A 19,307-nucleotide genomic window follows, 5' to 3' on the forward strand; every position below is an offset into this window, starting at 1 on the left:
GATTAATATAAATTATAAATTTTAAGTAATTTAATCCAGGTTATTTAACCTAAAAGGCAAGTTATCAAAACTTTTATATATTTGATATGATTCATATATAAAATATTATTTGGGTTACTTTTAGTATAATTTATTATGCAAAATATTATCTGAACTGCTTTAATAAATTATACTAACAAAAATTAATTTTACTAATTATATTAGTAGGAGATATAGTTAGAATTAGAATTAAGGTTAAGTTTATAGTTAAGTTTAGAGTTAAAGTTAGAGTTAGGGTTAGAATTAGGGTTAGGGTTAGGATTAGGGTTAGTATTAGGTTAATGTTAGTATTAGTTTTATATTAGGGTAGGATTAGTATTTATTGGGGTTAGTATTTCAGTATGATGATTAGAATTAAATTATTTAAAAATTGATCATAATATTAAATTTATATAATAGAAAAAAGAATAGAGTTTAAAGTTTAAATTATAATAGTGAATTAATAATATTAAGCTTATATAAATTTTAATTTAAAAATAATTATTCTTACAATTTAATTATAATAAAACAACTAATTTAACCTCTTATAAACCAAACCTTAAAATTTCATCAACGTTGACGAACCTGGGTAACGCCCAGGCCTACGGGCTAGTTAGTATAATAAGTTAACATTAAAACTTCGAAGGGAGCTTAAAGAATAATCATAAAATACGATAAAATAAAAATATATATATATTTTTGATGGTGACTTCGTCGTCGTAGCATTTATCAGGTCATTTATTTTATTTATTTCTAAAATATTTGAATTTAAATCAGTTTTATTCTTTATTGTTCCCACAATAACATCCTTTGGTGATGGGTGGGTATGGGTTTGCTTTAAGTTTCGTTTCGTACGGAATGATAGAACGAAATGTAACATAACGTTAACATTAACGTTTATAACATAAAATTAGTTTTTGAACAGTTTCCTTTTTTAAGTATCGACCTTTCCTTTTTTTATTTTTAACCTTTCCACGATAAACAATCAGGTAATCTTTTAGTGGTTTAATATTTACTTACAAGCTCATGGTCTTGAGCACAGAGTAGTACTAACAAGATCCCTTTTTTTCGCATAAATTTTCAAAGTACCCATAGCATTCCGATTAAAAAAGTTCTTTTTATAATTATTCAGAATATTATACTATTATTACTGCGCCATTCATAATGATTTTCTGATGAAGTAAAATCGAATGTAAACTTAGAAAAAATCAACGTAATTAATGAAGAAAATTATATTGTTAGAATTATTTATTCAAATAAGAAGAATAAAAAATTTGAATAAAAAAATATTTTATGCAACAAATTATTTGCCGAACCAATTTCGAAAGATTAGAAAGATTAGGAATTAAAAATTTTACTGTACATCGTCTTATTAACAATGCACGAATATCAATCACAATAATATGGCAACATGGTAAAGAATACGAAAATCATATCCAAAGAAAAATAAGTTTAGGATATAAAATTTTGTAATGGTACTGAGATATAAAAAGTTTCAACAAAGAATGTAAATCAAATATTAAACCAGATGTATTAATTGTCAAGAATTGTTTATATAATTCAAAATAAAGAGTTTAAAAGCCTATATTCTATATAAAATTACCATTTATCATTGAAAAAAAAATCTGAAATCAATTTCCTTAAAATAAATTTCCTATTGTTAAATTTAAGACCCAATAATTTTGAAACCATCTAAATAATTAGTGGTCCATCTTTGTAGAAAGTAATAACACTTAAATCTACCCTTATGGACGTGCTGATTGGTAATATTTCTGCCAACCGCCCAAGCCTCTATACCCAAAGAAGGATTTAGTTTCGAAGTATAAATTGTGACTGAGAATCAACTTTTAAACGAAAAGATTATTTAATTAAAATTAGTAAAAAAAATTGTATGCAATAAGTGCTGGTTGCTAATACCCTGCCAGATTTCAGATCTGACCTGAGCTCTTCTGGACCAGATCCCGGATGAAATTTTGAAGGCAAAATCTTCAAATAAAGCGCTTAAAGTTCCCTGACGTGTTTAACGTTTACTTGTTAAAATAGAAACTTTTGTGGTGACATGCAGATCAATGTCATAATGCATTTTTGTCCTTCGATAAGGTATTTACAAATACAACTGAATTTTCCGTAGTGAAGGAATTCATTGACAGAAAATTCTACACTCTATTCAGTGGTTCATTATATTAGAATTTGAAAAACTATAAATATGCTAGATTTTATACTTGTTTACACTGTATTAAATGGAATTTAATGAAAATTCTTGATTTAACACAATAAAAATTTTGACATTGTAATTACATTTGAAAATCATTAATTTATACTTATTAAATTAATTTTAGCCAACTTTAATCTACTCCATATTTAATGATTATGCTATGTTATATAATTTTTAATATGGATATTATAATAAAAAAAATTTGGGGTAACATGAGTGATGATTGATAAATAATAGAATTATTAATCTTCAATTATACAATCAAGACCTTGAGTCTCTTCTTGAACTAAAATTTCAGTAAGTTTGCGACTTGTATAATATGCTTGTAAATGATATTGTATAATAGAAGTATTTGCTTGTTCTTGCATTAAAGTTTTGTCTGCTTCTACAAATTCCAACATATCATTTTTTAATTGATTATTAATACCAGGTACTACAAATACATAATTTCCATCCCTGTTTATTCTATAATATTCACTAATACCCCTAATCCATTCAGATAAAATATTTTCAAGCATTATTATGGTTGGTCTATTAGAAGGATCTGAATCCCAACATTTTTTCATTAAATCTATATAACATTTTGGAGTATTTTTTATAATTTCAGGACGTCTCCCTTTACAAATACTTAGGCTAAGGTGACAATCATGTGCTTCATGATTAAACGGAGGGATACCTAATGTAAATTCCCACATTATCATTGAAAAACTATAAATATCACTTGCTGGTGTATAAGGTTTTTTTCTTAATATTTCAGGCGCCATATAAGGTAAAACTCCATAAATTTCATTAACTTTATTATTGACAGAATCTTGTAAATCACTTGTAGGTTTACATAATCCTAAATCAATAATAAATAACTCATTGTAATCATCTGACATTAAAATATTGCCATCATGAAAATCACCATGAGTTAAATTTGATTCATGAATTACTTTAAGTCCTAGTATAATTTTTTTCAATAATTTTAACTTGTCTTGCCACTTATATTTAATTATATCAGATAAACATTTTCTCAAACTTCCTTTTTTTGCATAACTCATTATAATTATATAATTTAAATTATTTGGATCTTGGGTAAACCCAAAGAATTGAATAAATTTTGAAAATGATTTTTTCTGACAATTATAATAATATTTCCACTATACAAATTATAAAAAAAATTGTTAAACATTATGCATAAAAAAATAAAATTACCACTAAATATAAATAATATACCTCATCCAGAAATTTACTATCTATGTCTGATGAACTATTAAGTGTTTTAAGAATAACCTCATAACCTGTTTGAAAATTACATCTATTCCATTGTTGTTTGTTAAAATTCCAACTATAAATAGGTCCATCTAACCAGATAGCTTTATGAATTTCACTAAATCCTCCTTTATCATAATAATTAATCCCTGACAATCTATTATAAGGTATCCACTCTAAAAATTCATAACTATTTTTAGCATTTAATTGTGCTTCTTGAATAAATTTATCAACAAATTCATTTTTACTAGTCCATTTAGAAAAATCTTGTTGAAATCGTTTAGTATTACATTGCTGACACCACTGGTAATCAATGTATAGTTGCTTGCATTCATTACATACTAATTTAACTTCATTTTCTCCTACTTTTTGATACCAATAAAATGCTTTCTCCACATTCTTTTCTGTTCCTTCTCCATTTTCATAACATGTGACTAAATTAATCATTGCATCCTTATCATCATTTTCTGCTGCTTTTTGATACCAATGAAAGGCTTTTTCTAAATTCTTTTCTGTTCCTTCTCCATTATAATATCTATTGGCTAAATTAAACATTGCATTTTCTTCACCATTTTCTGCTGCTTTTTGATACCAATGAAAAGCTTTTTCTAAATTCTTTTCTGTTCCTTCTCCATTATAATACCCATTGGCTAAATTAAACATTGCATTTTCTTCACCATTTTCTGCTGCTTTTTGATACCAATGAAAAGCTTTTTCTAAATTCTTTTCTGTTCCTTCTCCATTATAATACCCATTGGCTAAATTAAACATTGCATTTTCTTCACCATTTTCTGCTGCTTTTTGATACCAATGAAAGGCTTTTTCTAAATTCTTTTCTGTTCCTTCTCCATTATAATACCCATTGGCTAAATTAAACATTGCATTTTCTTCACCATTTTCTGCTGCTTTTTGATACCAATGAAAAGCTTTTTCTAAATTCTTTTCTGTTCCTTCTCCATATTTATAACATATAGCTAAATACAACATTGCATTGGTATTACCATTTTCTGCTGCTTTTTGATACCAATGAAAAGCTTTTTCTAAATTCTTTTCTGTTCCTTCTCCATTTTTATAACACACGGCTAAATACAACATTGCATTGGTATGACCATTTTCTGCTGCTTTTTGATACCAATGAAAAGCTTTTTCTAAATTCTTTTCTGTTCCTTCTCCATTTTCATAACATATGGCTAAATTAAACATTGTATTTTCTTCACCATTTTCTGCTGCTTTTTGATACCAATGAAAGGCTTTTTCTAAATTCTTTTCTGTTCCTTGTCCATTTTCATAACATATAGCTAAATTAAACATTGCATTTTCTTTACCATTTTCTGCTGCTTTTTGATACCAATGAAAAGCTTTTTCTAAATTCTTTTCTGTTCCTTCTCCATATTTATAACATATCGCTAAATTAAACATTGCATTTAATTCACCACTTTCTGCTGCTTTTTGATACCAATGAAAGGCTTTTTCTAAATTCTTTTTTGTTCCTTCCCCATTTTCATAACATATAGCTAAATTAAACATTGCATTTTCTTTACCATTTTCCGCTGCTTTTTGATACCAATGAAAAGCTTTTTCTAAATTCTTTTCTGTTCCTTCTCCATTTTTATAACACACGGCTAAATACAACATTGCATTGGTATGACCATTTTCTGCTGCTTTTTGATACCAATGAAAAGCTTTTTCTAAATTCTTTTCTGTTCCTTCTCCATTTTCATAACATATGGCTAAATTAAACATTGTATTTTCTTCACCATTTTCTGCTGCTTTTTGATACCAATGAAAGGCTTTTTCTAAATTCTTTTCTGTTCCTTGTCCATTTTCATAACATATAGCTAAATTAAACATTGCATTTTCTTTACCATTTTCTGCTGCTTTTTGATACCAATGAAAAGCTTTTTCTAAATTCTTTTCTGTTCCTTCTCCATATTTATAACATATCGCTAAATTAAACATTGCATTTAATTCACCACTTTCTGCTGCTTTTTGATACCAATGAAAGGCTTTTTCTAAATTCTTTTTTGTTCCTTCCCCATTTTCATAACATATAGCTAAATTAAACATTGCATTTTCTTTACCATTTTCCGCTGCTTTTTGATACCAATAAAAGGCTTTTTCTAAATTCTTTTCTATTTCTTCTCCATATTTATAGCATATAGCTAAATACAACATTGCATTGGTATTACCATTTTCTGCTGCTTTTTGATACCAATGAAAAGCTTTTTCTAAATTCTTTTCTGTTCCTTCTCCATATTTATAGCACATAGCTAAATACAACATTGCATTGGTATTACCATTTTCTGCTGCTTTTTGATACCAATGAAAAGCTTTTTCTAAATTCTTTTCTGTTCCTTCTCCATATTTATAACATATCGCTAAATTAAACATTGCATTTAATTCACCACTTTCTGCTGCTTTTTGATACCAATGAAAGGCTTTTTCTAAATTCTTTTTTGTTCCTTCCCCATTTTCATAACATATAGCTAAATTAAACATTGCATTTTCTTTACCATTTTCTGCTGCTTTTTGATACCAATGAAAAGCTTTTTCTAAATTCTTTTCTGTTCCTTCTCCATATTTATAACATATCGCTAAATTAAACATTGCATTTAATTCACCACTTTCTGCTGCTTTTTGATACCAATGAAAAGCTTTTTCTAAATTCTTTTCTGTTCCTTTTCCATTTTCATAACATATAGCTAAATTAAACATTGCATTTTCTTTACCATTTTCTGCTGCTTTTTGATACCAATGAAAAGCTTTTTCTAAATTCTTTTCTGTTCCTTCTCCATTATAATACCCATTGGCTAAATTAAACATTGCATTTTCTTTACCATTTTCTGCTGCTTTTTGATACCAATGAAAAGCTTTTTCTAAATTCTTTTCTGTTCCTTCTCCATATTTATAACATATAGCTAAATACAACATTGCATTGGTATTACCATTTTCTGCTGCTTTTTGATACCAATGAAAAGCTTTTTCTAAATTCTTTTCTGTTCCTTCTCCATTTTCATAACATATGGCTAAATTAAACATTGTATTTTCTTCACCATTTTCTGCTGCTTTTTGATACCAATGAAAGGCTTTTTCTAAATTCTTTTCTGTTCCTTGTCCATTTTCATAACATATAGCTAAATTAAACATTGCATTTTCTTTACCATTTTCTGCTGCTTTTTGATACCAATGAAAAGCTTTTTCTAAATTCTTTTCTGTTCCTTCTCCATATTTATAACATATCGCTAAATTAAACATTGCATTTAATTCACCACTTTCTGCTGCTTTTTGATACCAATGAAAGGCTTTTTCTAAATTCTTTTTTGTTCCTTCCCCATTTTCATAACATATAGCTAAATTAAACATTGCATTTTCTTTACCATTTTCCGCTGCTTTTTGATACCAATAAAAGGCTTTTTCTAAATTCTTTTCTGTTCCTTGTCCATTTTCATAACATATAGCTAAATTAAACATTGCATTTTCTTTACCATTTTCTGCTGCTTTTTGATACCAATGAAAAGCTTTTTCTAAATTCTTTTCTGTTCCTTCTCCATATTTATAACATATCGCTAAATTAAACATTGCATTTAATTCACCACTTTCTGCTGCTTTTTGATACCAATGAAAGGCTTTTTCTAAATTCTTTTCTATTCCTTCTCCATTATAATATTTATTAGCTAAATTAAACATTGCTTCTTCATCCCCATTTTCTGTTAATTTTTCTAAAGAATTAATACATCTTTTACACCATAATTCATTAATAAAAGGTTTATTGCAATATAAACAATTTTTGCTGTTTACTGTATCTGTTTTATTAGTAGTTTCCATATTGGTTATTTTAAAGATTTATTTTACTGGAAAAAAAAAATTAATTTTTTTTTGTGCTATGCATGTCGATGAATAAGGAATATTTTAACCAAAAGTAGAAGTCTCTATAAAAAAAAAAAATATTTTTTTCGGGCTATATTTTTTCCGATGCACTAATCAGCATTGAACATGCCAATAATTTAGTCAATTTTGGTATACTAATTTCGCCCGAATCCGATATGGAATTAGGATCCAAATGATTACAATCAAAAAAATTCCGGATGTTGATCAATCGGACCCGGTTCACCAGCCAGAATCAATGGAACTAGGAGCGAAAATTAGTATGACCGCCAATAATTAAGTAGTCAATTTTTCCATAATAAAATGTTAGAAAAAAAACAAGTTTAATTTTTAAAAAGTTTTAAGAAGCATCTTTATCATAATTTTCTCCAATAAAATTGAATATTTTCGCAAATAAAACTTAGTATATAGATGTACAAAATCATTATACTAATAATAATTAAATTATTTCGCTTTGGATTTTCAAAAATGTGATAACTTGCATTAGTGTTGGTGTTACATTCAATAGTAATTTTCTCTGTTCTCAGAAATTTGACGATAAATGATTATTATAAATTAAAAAATTCAGTTATACTCACAAATACAAATAATATTAAAAAATTTTATAGGGCATTGCTTGAAAGCCATTAACTCTAGATGTAAGGAATATTAGGAAGTAAAAATAAAGATATCATAGGTTTAAAAAAATTAATAAGGATAAAATATATAAACTATTCCTTGAAAAATAAATGTTATTTCTTACAATTTGATACGTAAAATAATCATGATAAAAAAAATTTAGCTCAAAAATAATAATTAGTCCGTGATTCACCATCCAACACATGACGTCATGACGATGTAAAAAACCACTACCCTCCCTATAAAAAAAAAATTCTTTAAAATGTACTTAAAATATACTTATGTATTTTTTAAAATATACCTAAAATATACTTAATATTTTAAAATATACCTAAAATATACTTAACATTTTAAAATATACTTAAAATATACTTAAAATTGCAATTTTAAGTATATTTAAAGTATAAAATTTTGCACTTAAATTATACTTAAATTATATTTAAATTGCAATTAAGTATATTTTAAATGTAATTTAAGTATAAAATTTTATACTTTAAATATACTTAAAATTGCAATTTTAAGTATATTATAAGTACATTTAAAAATTTTAAGTACATTTTAGATATATTTTAAAATATATAAGTACATTTTAAGTATATTTTGAAGAAATTTTTTTTCATAGGGCCTGGATGTATCCGGGGTAACTACCCAGAATTTTTGATCAGTACGGCGCTTCATACAACAGTAACCTATTATGAATATCGTTGGGTATTTTCTATTTTAAAAGCTTTATTTTAAAAAATTTTGATAGAAATTTTTTTTTTTGTTTTAATAGTTTGTGTTTGTGACCTTCAATTAATCGACTTAGAAGTTTCTGACAAATACAATTTAGGTTACTGATCTAGTAGTATATAAATGGGTTATTATTCAAAAAATAATGAAGGTCAGTAAATGACCTTTTTATCATCCTGGATATACTAATTTGTCAGTCAGTTTATAACTGGCGGAAAAAATCCTCGATACCAATTATTAACCAGGTCCTGATAAGTAAGTACAATTATAATTATTTATCACCTAATTTAAAATTTTAAAGATATTATTAACCGAACAAAATATTAAATGTTTTTTAATTGCTATTTGTAAGTTATCTTTGCTATTAGTAACAGATTTGACCAAAAAACAGCCGACCACACGATTTTAAATCAAGCCAATAATGTTGAAATCAATGTTATTAATTTTTACTCTTTATAATCAACATAGAGAGATGACTTGATGAAATAATTAAATCTACAACCAAGGATTAAAAATATATCCAATTAATCTATGATCAAGTCATACTCTTTAATAATATAAACGAATAATAAATTTTTACTATTCAATAATATTTGAAGCTCCCTGCCATGTTTAATGTTTACTTGTTATATATGAAGATTCTAAAATATTATTATTATACTTTGAAGAAAAAAAAATCAATTCATCTTTTTTTTTAAAATCCTTTTTTATTAAAAACAATTAAATATAGGAAAATATGACAGCCTGATCGCAGAGATATTAAAATTTCTGTGAATAAAGAAAAAATATTTTAAAGATTTCTATCATAAAATTATTGAACATAATGATTTAATAATTAATAATTTTGAAACAATTAACGTTTATTAATTTTATCTGATTTAACTGATTTGATTTATAACTTACGTAAAATATTGAAATTATACTAATAGGTATGATTTTATAACGTCCTGTTATTGTTAAAAAACCTTTTTCCGAATAAATGGTTTTGGATTATGATCTAAAAGTCCAATACTCTTGAAAGATTTTCAAGTAAATTTCAACCGTTATAATTTGATTCGCGACTAAAATTATTTTTTAAAAAAAATAAATTTTGTTCAATCGACAGCATAAGTTATAGGTTGACTTCATCACTTTTGATTCCTACATGGTATGTTCTTATCATCGACTTTTAGAAAATCCACATCAACTTACAACGCTTTCTTTAATTAGAATCACTTTATTTAACGAAATTTTGAAAAAATTGAATATGAGACGATAATATATACAGTATATTCATTTTTTAATTAATTCGTTTGTATACTTTATTAAAAAATGGATATTGATAAATGATAAATTTATCCATCATTAAACTATTTTCGCTTATATACTTAAAAACGGATATTAAATAAAAAGTTTATCTATTTTTTGACTAGTCGTGAAAAAAAATTTTAATTTTTTTTCTAACTAATCATATGATTAAAAGAACTATATAATCTATATAACCTCTTATTATTTATATGTTTCAAATGAATAAATGAGGAATAAAGCATGACTTTCGAAAAAGAAATAATTTCGTCAAGAAATAAGGTAAACAAAGGTAAACAAAGAACATTTATTGTACCAATTATATATGAGCGTCTTAAATATTATATTACGTTAAAAGTCAATAAACCTGCTCTATTATATTAACTAGTTAGCTCAATAAAATTTAACAATATTTAATTGACCTGTAGTTAATAAACATTAATAATCCCCAAAGACAAGTGAAAATTTTTCACTTAATTAATTTTTAACATAACGATAAGATAAACTGATTTTGATTTTAACTTACCCTTTAAAGTAACCATACAATATATCCAAAAGTCGTACATGGTTCCACAATAAAGTAATGAACGAAACTACGATATTATTTCTTTAAAAAATAAAAGGACATTAAATTGCAATATAACTTGTAATTAAAATAATTGCCATTCACAATCTCCATACAATAGATCCTTGTTATATGTCATTTCAGAACTTGGCAATAAAATGATTTATTTTTTTTGTATTAAATTCATTAAAGAACCCCAATTGAAATTTAGACGAATAATAACAAAGGATAAACTATTTACAATGTCTCCATTTCTTTAAATTTCAAAATTTGTAAATTTCACAAGTCGACCTTTTCTTGGATTCCAGACGCCGTTAAATCGTGGAAATCTTCATGGAATTCCACGGAATTCCATGGAATGCGTCGAAAAAAATTATTTATTTGAACGTTTAAAAAAATTTTAAAATTCTTTTCCAATTTTTGTAATTCCTTTTCGATATCATAATCGTGAAGTAAAAATGTTTTTTCATAACTAAATTTGATTTGTTGTTTTAAAACCCAATTATATTTAAAAGGTGTGCAAGTGTGCACGGGAGGTATTTTAAAGGACCGAATATATTGAATATATTTGAAAAATTAAGTAAATAGAAATAATAGAAATGACAATCGTATGCATTGATTGTTTCAATAAACATGTTAGTGGTTGATCAAAATAATTATGAAATCCTTTTTTTGGATTAAATTATAATAGGCCGAAAGTCCGAGTAAGACAACGGTTAATCATAATAGTTTTTTTTCCTCCCGATTATTATTATTAAAATAGTTTATTTTAATTACATTTTGCTATCAAATATATTTATCTATTAATAAATTAAATTATATTATCGTTATGTACATATTATAATAGAATTATAATAATTCTTTTTTTAATAGAATAACTTTTATAAAATTAATTTTTGTCTTATTTGATCTCGGAATAATCCGAAATCCGCTGTAATAATTTATGTTGAAAAAAACTTTCAATATTTAAAATTAACTTTCAGGGAGAACGACAAATGATACATAAATAATAATGCATTAATTAATTAATCAAGTTCCTGTATTAAACTTTAATGAGATATTTCTTTTATCAAAATTAGGATTTTCCGATTCCGAAAAAAGAACTAACAAAAACGTAAATGATTTATGATTATGTAAATTTAAGATAAAAATAAAAAATCATTTTTTAAAGAACCAATAATTTTTCACCAACGATATATGATATATCGATAATTTAAAGTATCATGATAAATAATAAAAACGTTTATTAATTTAAAAAAAATTCTGATGAGAAGTTTCTCAGACCAAATTTGGAATTTTACAATTTTAAATTTGATATTTTGAAAGGCTTTGTAAAGGTATCTACAAATATTATGTTGTAATAATAATAAACTTTATTTGTTAAATAGTTTTTTTATTAAAGATCAAAAAACAATAGCTTTCCTTTATTGGATTATCCAATTAAAAATATCATGCAAAATCATGAAATCATTTGCAATCCAAATTTATACATTGTGTTCAAAATTGTAGAGTCTCAACCTATCATTTGTTATATGATGCTTATCCGATTTACCATATTTATTTAATTCATTATCTCAAACTCTCCAACTTTTTAGGCTAATTGCACTTTAAAATGAGTTGTACAATCTTTTTGTGACCAATTAGGTAGGCTATTACGAAATATACCATAACCACAAAAACAGATTCTATGAATTCAATATTAGAAATTATGTTACTAATGAGGATTTACAGATTAAAACAATAAAAAGATATTATTGTATGGCAAGCCGTACTAAGTCAAAAGGTTGATAACTTTTTATCATGTTTTATGATGATTTTTCATCATGTTTCATGATAACTTTTCATCATGTTTCATGATGACTTTTCATCATGTTTTATGATAACTTTTCATCATGTTGACATGATGACTTTTCATCATGTTGATCATATTTTTCATCATATTTTATGATGTTTTTCACCATGTGACATGAAATTTTTTCATCATGTGTTGAATAATCTTCATCATGTTTCCTAATATGAAATTTTAACTAACCAAAAATGTCTTGCCAAACTACTGGTGCACCCATTCGGGTGATCATCAAAGGTTATAACCTTACGATTTATGTCACAAATGCATAGGTTATAACCTTATATGGGCGGCCCATGGGCCATAATTTAATGTCACGTGACCCGATTTTTAATTCTGGCCCAACATGCGCAATTTTGGCATGTTAATTTTGGAACACGTTACATGCACTAATTACTGTACATGTTACCCAAATGTAACATGCGGTGATTTAGACGCATGTTATTCATCCGTAACATGCGATAAATTGGGCGCATGTTACCCATCTGTAACATGCAGTGATTCAGACGCATGTTACGGATGGGTAATATGCGTTAATTCTGGCGCATGTTACTCATTCATAACATGCGCTAATTTGGACGCATGTTACGCTTCTGTAACATGCGTTAATTCTGGCGCATGTTACTCATCCGTAATATGCGTTAATTCTGGCGCATGTTACTCATCCATAATATGCATTAATTCTGGTGCATGTTACGCTTCTGTAACATGCGTTAATTCTGGACGCATGTTACTTCATCTGTAATATGCGTTAATTCTGGCGCATAGTTACTCATCCGTAAGCATCGTTAATTCTAGTGCATGTTACGCTTCTGTAACATGCGTTAATTCTGGCGCATATTACTCATCTGTAATATGCGTTAATTCTGGCGCATGTTACTCATCCATAACATGCGTTAATTCTGGTGCATGTTACGCTTCTGTAACATGCGTTAATTCTGGTGCATGTTACTCATCCGTAATATGCGTTAATTCTATCACATGTTACTCATCCGTAATATGCATTAATTCTGGCGCATGTTACTCATCCATAATATGCGTTAATTCTGGCGCATGTTACTCATCCGTAATATGCGCTAATTTGGGTACATGTTACTGGCGCATGTTCCCTACAGTAACATGCAGTAACTCTAGTTCATATTCCTTACTGTAACATACAGTGATTTTAGTACATATTTTTATATCCAAAATACCAAATATTTAATACTGAGTATTACCAAAATCAATGCATATTATATTATAGAATATTGCATATTATGCATTAGAAATATATATAACTTTATTAAAGATGGCCATTTTTTTAAAATCAAAAAAATAATAAAACAATAAAAATAACAAAAAAAAAATAAACAAAAAAAAATAAACAAAAAAAAAATAAATAAACAAAAAAAAAATAAAAAAAAAAATAAACAAAAAAAAAAATAAACAAAAAAAAAATAAACAAAAAAAAAATAAACAAAAAAAAAAATAAACAAAAAAAATAAATAAACAAAAAAAAAAATAAACAAAAAAAACAACAAAAAAAAAATGCAAATCATTTGTTTTTTGTTATTTTTATTTTATTTTGTTACTGATGCAAATATAATAATCATTTGTTTTTTCTTATTCCTATATATTTAATTTTTTTTTTCATTTTTTATTTTTTTTTATTTTTTTTTTTTTGTTAATTTTATTTTTTTTTTTGTTAATTTTTTTTTTTGTTAATTTTATTTTTTTTATTAATTTTATTATTTTTTTTTTCTATAATTTTATTTTTTTTTTTTGCTAGTTTTATTTATTTATTTTTTTTGTTTGTTTTTTTTTTTGTTTGTTTTTTTTTTTTGTTTATTTATTTTTTGTTTGTTTATTTTATTATTTTTGTTTATTTTTTTTTTGTTTATTTTTTTTTTATTTATTTTTTTTTTGTTATTTTTATTGTTTTATTATTTTTTTGATTTTAAAAAAATGGCCATCTTTAATAAAGTTATATATATTTCTAATGCATAATATGCAATATTCTATAATATAATATGCATTGATTTTGGTAATACTCAGTATTAAATATTTGGTATTTTGGATATAAAAATATGTACTAAAATCACTGTATGTTACAGTAAGGAATATGAACTAGAGTTACTGCATGTTACTATAGGGAACATGTGCCAGTAACATGTACCCAAATTAGTGCATGTTACAGATGAGTAACATGCGCCAGAATTAACGCATATTACGGATGAGTAACATGCGCCAGAATTAACACATGTTAAAGAAGCGTAACATGCACCAGAATTAACGCATGTTATGGATAAGTAACATGCGCCAGAATTAACGCATATTACGGATGAGTAACATGCGCCAGAATTAACGCATGTTACAGAAGCGTAACATGCACTAGAATTAATGCATGTTACAGATGAGTAACATGCGCCAGAATTAACGCATATTACGGATGAGTAACATGCGTCAGAATTAACGCATGTTACAGAAGCGTAACATGCACCAGAATTAACGCATGTTACGGATGAGTAACATGCGCCAGAATTAACGCATATTACAGATGAGTAATATGCGCCAGAATTAACGCATGTTACAGAAGCGTAACATGCATCAGAATTAACGCATGTTACAGATGAGTAACATGTGCCAGAATTAACGCATGTTACAGAAGCGTAACATGCGTCCAAATTAGCGCATGTTATGAATGAGTAACATGCGCCAGAATTAATGCATATTACCCATCCGTAACATGCGTCTAAATCACCGCATGTTACATTTGGGTAACATGTACAGTAATTAGCGCATGTAACGTGTTCCAAAATTAACATGCCAAAATTGCGCATGTTGGGCCAGAATTAAAAATCGGGTCACGTGACATTAAATTATGGCCCATGGGCCGCCCATATAAGGTTATAACCTATGCATTTGTGACATAAATCGTAAGGTTATAACCTTTGATGATCACCCGAATGGGGTGCACTGGTTTGTTGATGTTCAGATTTAGAAAATAAGAAATTTTTTTTTTACAAACTTAGAAATTTACCGATTTTGCCATTACACAAATATATATCACAAAAAATTTTATCACATCACATTAACAGTATATGAACAAAAGAAAAATAATTCAATAAAAACAATACATATACATAAATGTAGGTTGTAAAATTTTTCGTATGGGAAGAGTTCGTATGGGATATCTTTGATAGAAAATATTTTTTTGAGATTTTTTGAGTTCGTATGGGAAGAGTTCGTATGGGACTTTTTAATAAAGATTTTCTTTTTGTAGGGTTCATATGGGATATTTTTAATAAAAATTTTTTTTTTTTGAGATTTTCTAAGATTCGTATAGGATATTTTTGATAAATAAAGATTTTTTTTTTAAGAATTATATGGGATGATAGATAAGTTTTTTTTGAAAGATTCTAGGACCCTATAAAAAATATGTATATGGAAAGGATACATTTTGTATACATTTTATGTACGTTTCTATAGATTCCGTATACAAATTCCGTATATTTAATAAGTAATTCGTTATTTGAACATTTTTTTAAAAAACTAATGTATACGGAAAAAATTAATCATGCGGAATGTATACGGAATTTTTAAACTTAATATTTTTAGAAGATAATTTTACAAAAATTCCGTATCATAACACGAGATCACATGATTGTTTATTGTTTTGTTTTTTGTTTTTTATATAAACTCTTACTTTGATGAGTTTGATCTTCCGATCTTCCTTTCTGTCTTTCCTTTCCTTTCTAAATTTTTCTTCTTTCTTCGTCACCCCTTTTAAAAATAATTTTTTTTTTGTACCTCACTTTAAAAAAAATTTTTTTTCGTCACCCCTTAAAAAAAAATTTTTCTTTTATTCCCACTCTTCTTTTTTTAAAAAAATATTTCTTCTTTCTATTTCTATTTCTCTTTATAAAAAAATTTTTATTTTTCTAACTTTGACGTCCTCCCTTTAAAAAAAAAATTTTTTTTTAACTTTCCTAACTTCGTTATCTCTCTTTTTATCAAAATATTTTTTTTGGTTTATTCTTTATTCCCCTTTCTTCTTTATTTATATTTAATTTCATAGGCCAGCAGATTTTTTTTGTGAGAATACTCAGTTTCTTTTCTTTTTTTTTTTTTTGTAGATCAGTTTGGGAGTCCTTTTCTTTTTGTAGGATGATTCAGGATTTTTTTCTTTTTTTAGGTCAGTTCAAATTTTTTTGTTTTTTTGTATGTTGGGTTCAGATTCTTTTCTTTTTGTAGGTTGTTTCAGTTTTGTTGCTTCAGAGTCTTCTTTTATTGTAGGTCAGTTTTGGATTTATTTTGTTGTTTTGGTTTCTTTTTCATTAGACGCCTCATAATTCTTTTCTTTTATGTAGGTCAGACATTCTGGAGTTCTCTCTCTTTTTTTGTAGGAATGCTGACCTTTGGTGACTTGGACGATTGCAGATGGGGGTTTTGTTTCCAATCTTTTTTTTTTGTTCTTTTAGGTTGTTTGACTCCAAATGAACCTGAACTTATAGATAATTTAGGTGCAATAGGTGGTTTTAATAAAGAGTGAATTTTCATTTGTACTTTAATTGTATTTACATAAATCTAATTTCACTTTATTAAATTAAATAAAAAATAAAAAATAACATAGTAAACTGTAATACAAATAGTAAATTCAGTGACCAAATCGTATAAATTTCATGATAAAATCAGTGATCAAATCATGTAAATTCCATATAAATCCCGTGCAAATTCCATATCCAAACCATATTTTTGGTAATACAGAATTGTGCATTCCTATTATGATACATTATTTCTAAGGAAAAAAAATCGTATAAAAACTTTATAAAAAACGTATCTAATTTTTTTATAGGGGGATATTTCTAATAAAAAAATTTTTTGAGATTTTCTAAGATTCACATAAAATATTTTTGATAATTTTTTTTTTTTGAGAGTTTTTTTGATAATTCATCAAATAACACCGTGAGAACGTTTTTAATGTATAATTCAATAAAAAAAATGTTGCGAACCAATTTTTTATTGAATTATATATTAAAAAACGTTTTTGCTATGCTTTTAATGAATTATTGAAAAAAACATTGTGAATCTTTTTTTTATTGAATTAAAACGTTATTACAATACTTTTAATAAATTATTGAAAAAAACAGTGAACTTTTTTTTTATTGAATTATATATTAAAAAACGTTCTCGCAACGTTATTTGATGAATTATCAAATTAAAACAATTTCAAAAAAAAAAATCTTTATCAAAAATATCCTATATGAATCTTAGAAAATCTCAAAAAAAAAAATTTTTATTTAAAATATCCCATACGAATCCTAGAATCTCTCAAAAAAATGCTTTTCTATCAAAGACATCCTCCCATATGAACTCTAAGAAAATCTCAAAAAAAAAATCTTTATCAAAAATATCCTATATGAATCTTAGAAAATCTCAAAAAAAAAATTTTTTATTTAAAATATCCCATCCCTATAAAAAAATTGGATTAAATTTTTTATTTAAAATATCCCATCCCTATAAAAAAATTGGATACGTTTTTTATAAAGTTTTTATACAATTTTTTTTCTTTAGAAATAACGTATCATAATAGGATACGGAAAAATGCACAATTCTGTATCACTAAATATATGGTTTGGATATGGAATTTGCATGGAATTCATATGGAATTTACATGATTTGATCACTGATTTTATCACAAAATTTATACGATTTGGTCACTGAATTTACTATTTGTATTACAGTTTACTATGTTTATTTTTTATTTTTTATTTAATTTAATAAAGTGAAATTAGATTTATGTAAATACAATTAAAGTACAAATGAAAATTCACTCTTTATTAAAACCACCTATTGCACCTAAATTATCTATAAGTTCAGGTTCATTTGGAGTCAAACAACTTAAAAGAACAAAAAAAAAAGATTGGAAACAAAACCCCCATCTGCAATCGTCCAAGTCACCAAAGGTCAGCATGCCTACAAAAAAAGAGAGAGAACTCCAGAATGTCTGACCTACATAAAAGAAAAGAATTATGAGGCGTCTAATGAAAAAGAAACCAAAACAACAAAATAAATCCAAAACTGACCTACAATAAAAGAAGACTCTGAAGCAACAAAACTGAAACAACCTACAAAAAGAAAAGAATCTGAACCCAACATACAAAAAAACAAAAAAATTTGAACTGACCTAAAAAAAGAAAAAAAATCCTGAATCATCCTACAAAAAGAAAAGGACTCCCAAACTGATCTACAAAAAAAAAAAAAAAGAAAAGAAACTGAGTATTCTCACAAAAAAAATCTGCTGGCCTATGAAATTAAATATAAATAAAGAAGAAAGGGGAATAAAGAATAAACCAAAAAAAATATTTTGATAAAAAAAGAGATAACGAAGTTAGAAAAGTTAAAAAAAAATTTTTTTTTTAAAGGGAGGATGTCAAAGTTAGAAAAATAAAAATTTTTTTATAAAGAGGAAATAGAAATAGAAAGAAGAAATATTTTTTTAAAAAAAAGAAGAGTGGGAATAAAAGAAAATTTTTTTTTTAAGGGGTGACGAAAAAAAATTTTTTTTCAAATGAGAGTGACGAAAAAAAATTTTTTTTAAAGTGAGGTACAAAAAAAAAATTATTTTTAAAAGGGGGTGACGGAGAAAGAAGAAAAATTTAGAAAGGAAAGGAAAGACAGAAAGGAAGATCGGAAGATCAAACTCATCAAAGTAAGGGTTTATATAAAAAACAAAAAACAAAACAATAAACAATCATGTGATCTCGTGTTATGATACGGAATTTTTGTAAAATTATCTTCTAAAAATATTAAGTTTAAAAATTCCGTATACATTCCGCATGATTAATTTTTTCCGTATACATTAGTTTTTTAAAAAAATGTTCAAATAACGAATTACTTATTAAATATAC

At 25.9% G+C, this 19,307-nt stretch overlaps 4 protein-coding genes across 4 annotated transcripts; 1 reads left to right on the top strand and 3 right to left on the bottom strand.

Moving 5' to 3' along the window:
- Positions 1-2,475: 2,475 nt before the first annotated feature.
- Positions 2,476-2,751, bottom strand: OCT59_001784 (uncharacterized protein; the record flags this gene model as incomplete). The annotated part of the gene is made up of 1 exon (XM_066144076.1): positions 2,476-2,751. One exon carries the CDS (start codon positions 2,749-2,751, stop codon positions 2,476-2,478), a length of 276 nt encoding a protein of 91 aa, XP_065995276.1.
- A 607-nt stretch (positions 2,752-3,358) lies between these two features.
- OCT59_001785 (uncharacterized protein) lies at positions 3,359-7,312 on the bottom strand (the record flags this gene model as incomplete). Its single annotated transcript, XM_066144077.1, has 2 exons — positions 3,359-3,375; positions 3,826-7,312. 2 exons carry the CDS (start codon positions 7,310-7,312, stop codon positions 3,359-3,361), a joined length of 3,504 nt encoding a protein of 1,167 aa, XP_065995277.1.
- A 9,307-nt stretch (positions 7,313-16,619) lies between these two features.
- Positions 16,620-16,948, top strand: OCT59_001786 (uncharacterized protein; the record flags this gene model as incomplete). Its single annotated transcript, XM_066144078.1, has 2 exons — positions 16,620-16,692; positions 16,767-16,948. 2 exons carry the CDS (start codon positions 16,620-16,622, stop codon positions 16,946-16,948), a joined length of 255 nt encoding a protein of 84 aa, XP_065995278.1.
- A 1,278-nt stretch (positions 16,949-18,226) lies between these two features.
- Positions 18,227-18,555, bottom strand: OCT59_001787 (uncharacterized protein; the record flags this gene model as incomplete). Its single annotated transcript, XM_066144079.1, has 2 exons — positions 18,227-18,408; positions 18,483-18,555. The coding sequence occupies 2 exons, from the start codon at positions 18,553-18,555 to the stop codon at positions 18,227-18,229; spliced, it is 255 nt and encodes an 84-aa protein (XP_065995279.1).
- Positions 18,556-19,307: the final 752 nt, after the last annotated feature.

The sequence above is a fragment of the Rhizophagus irregularis genome, chromosome 10, assembly GCF_026210795.1.
Source record: "Rhizophagus irregularis chromosome 10, complete sequence".
In the NCBI taxonomy this organism is placed as follows: domain Eukaryota; kingdom Fungi; phylum Glomeromycota; class Glomeromycetes; order Glomerales; family Glomeraceae; genus Rhizophagus; species Rhizophagus irregularis.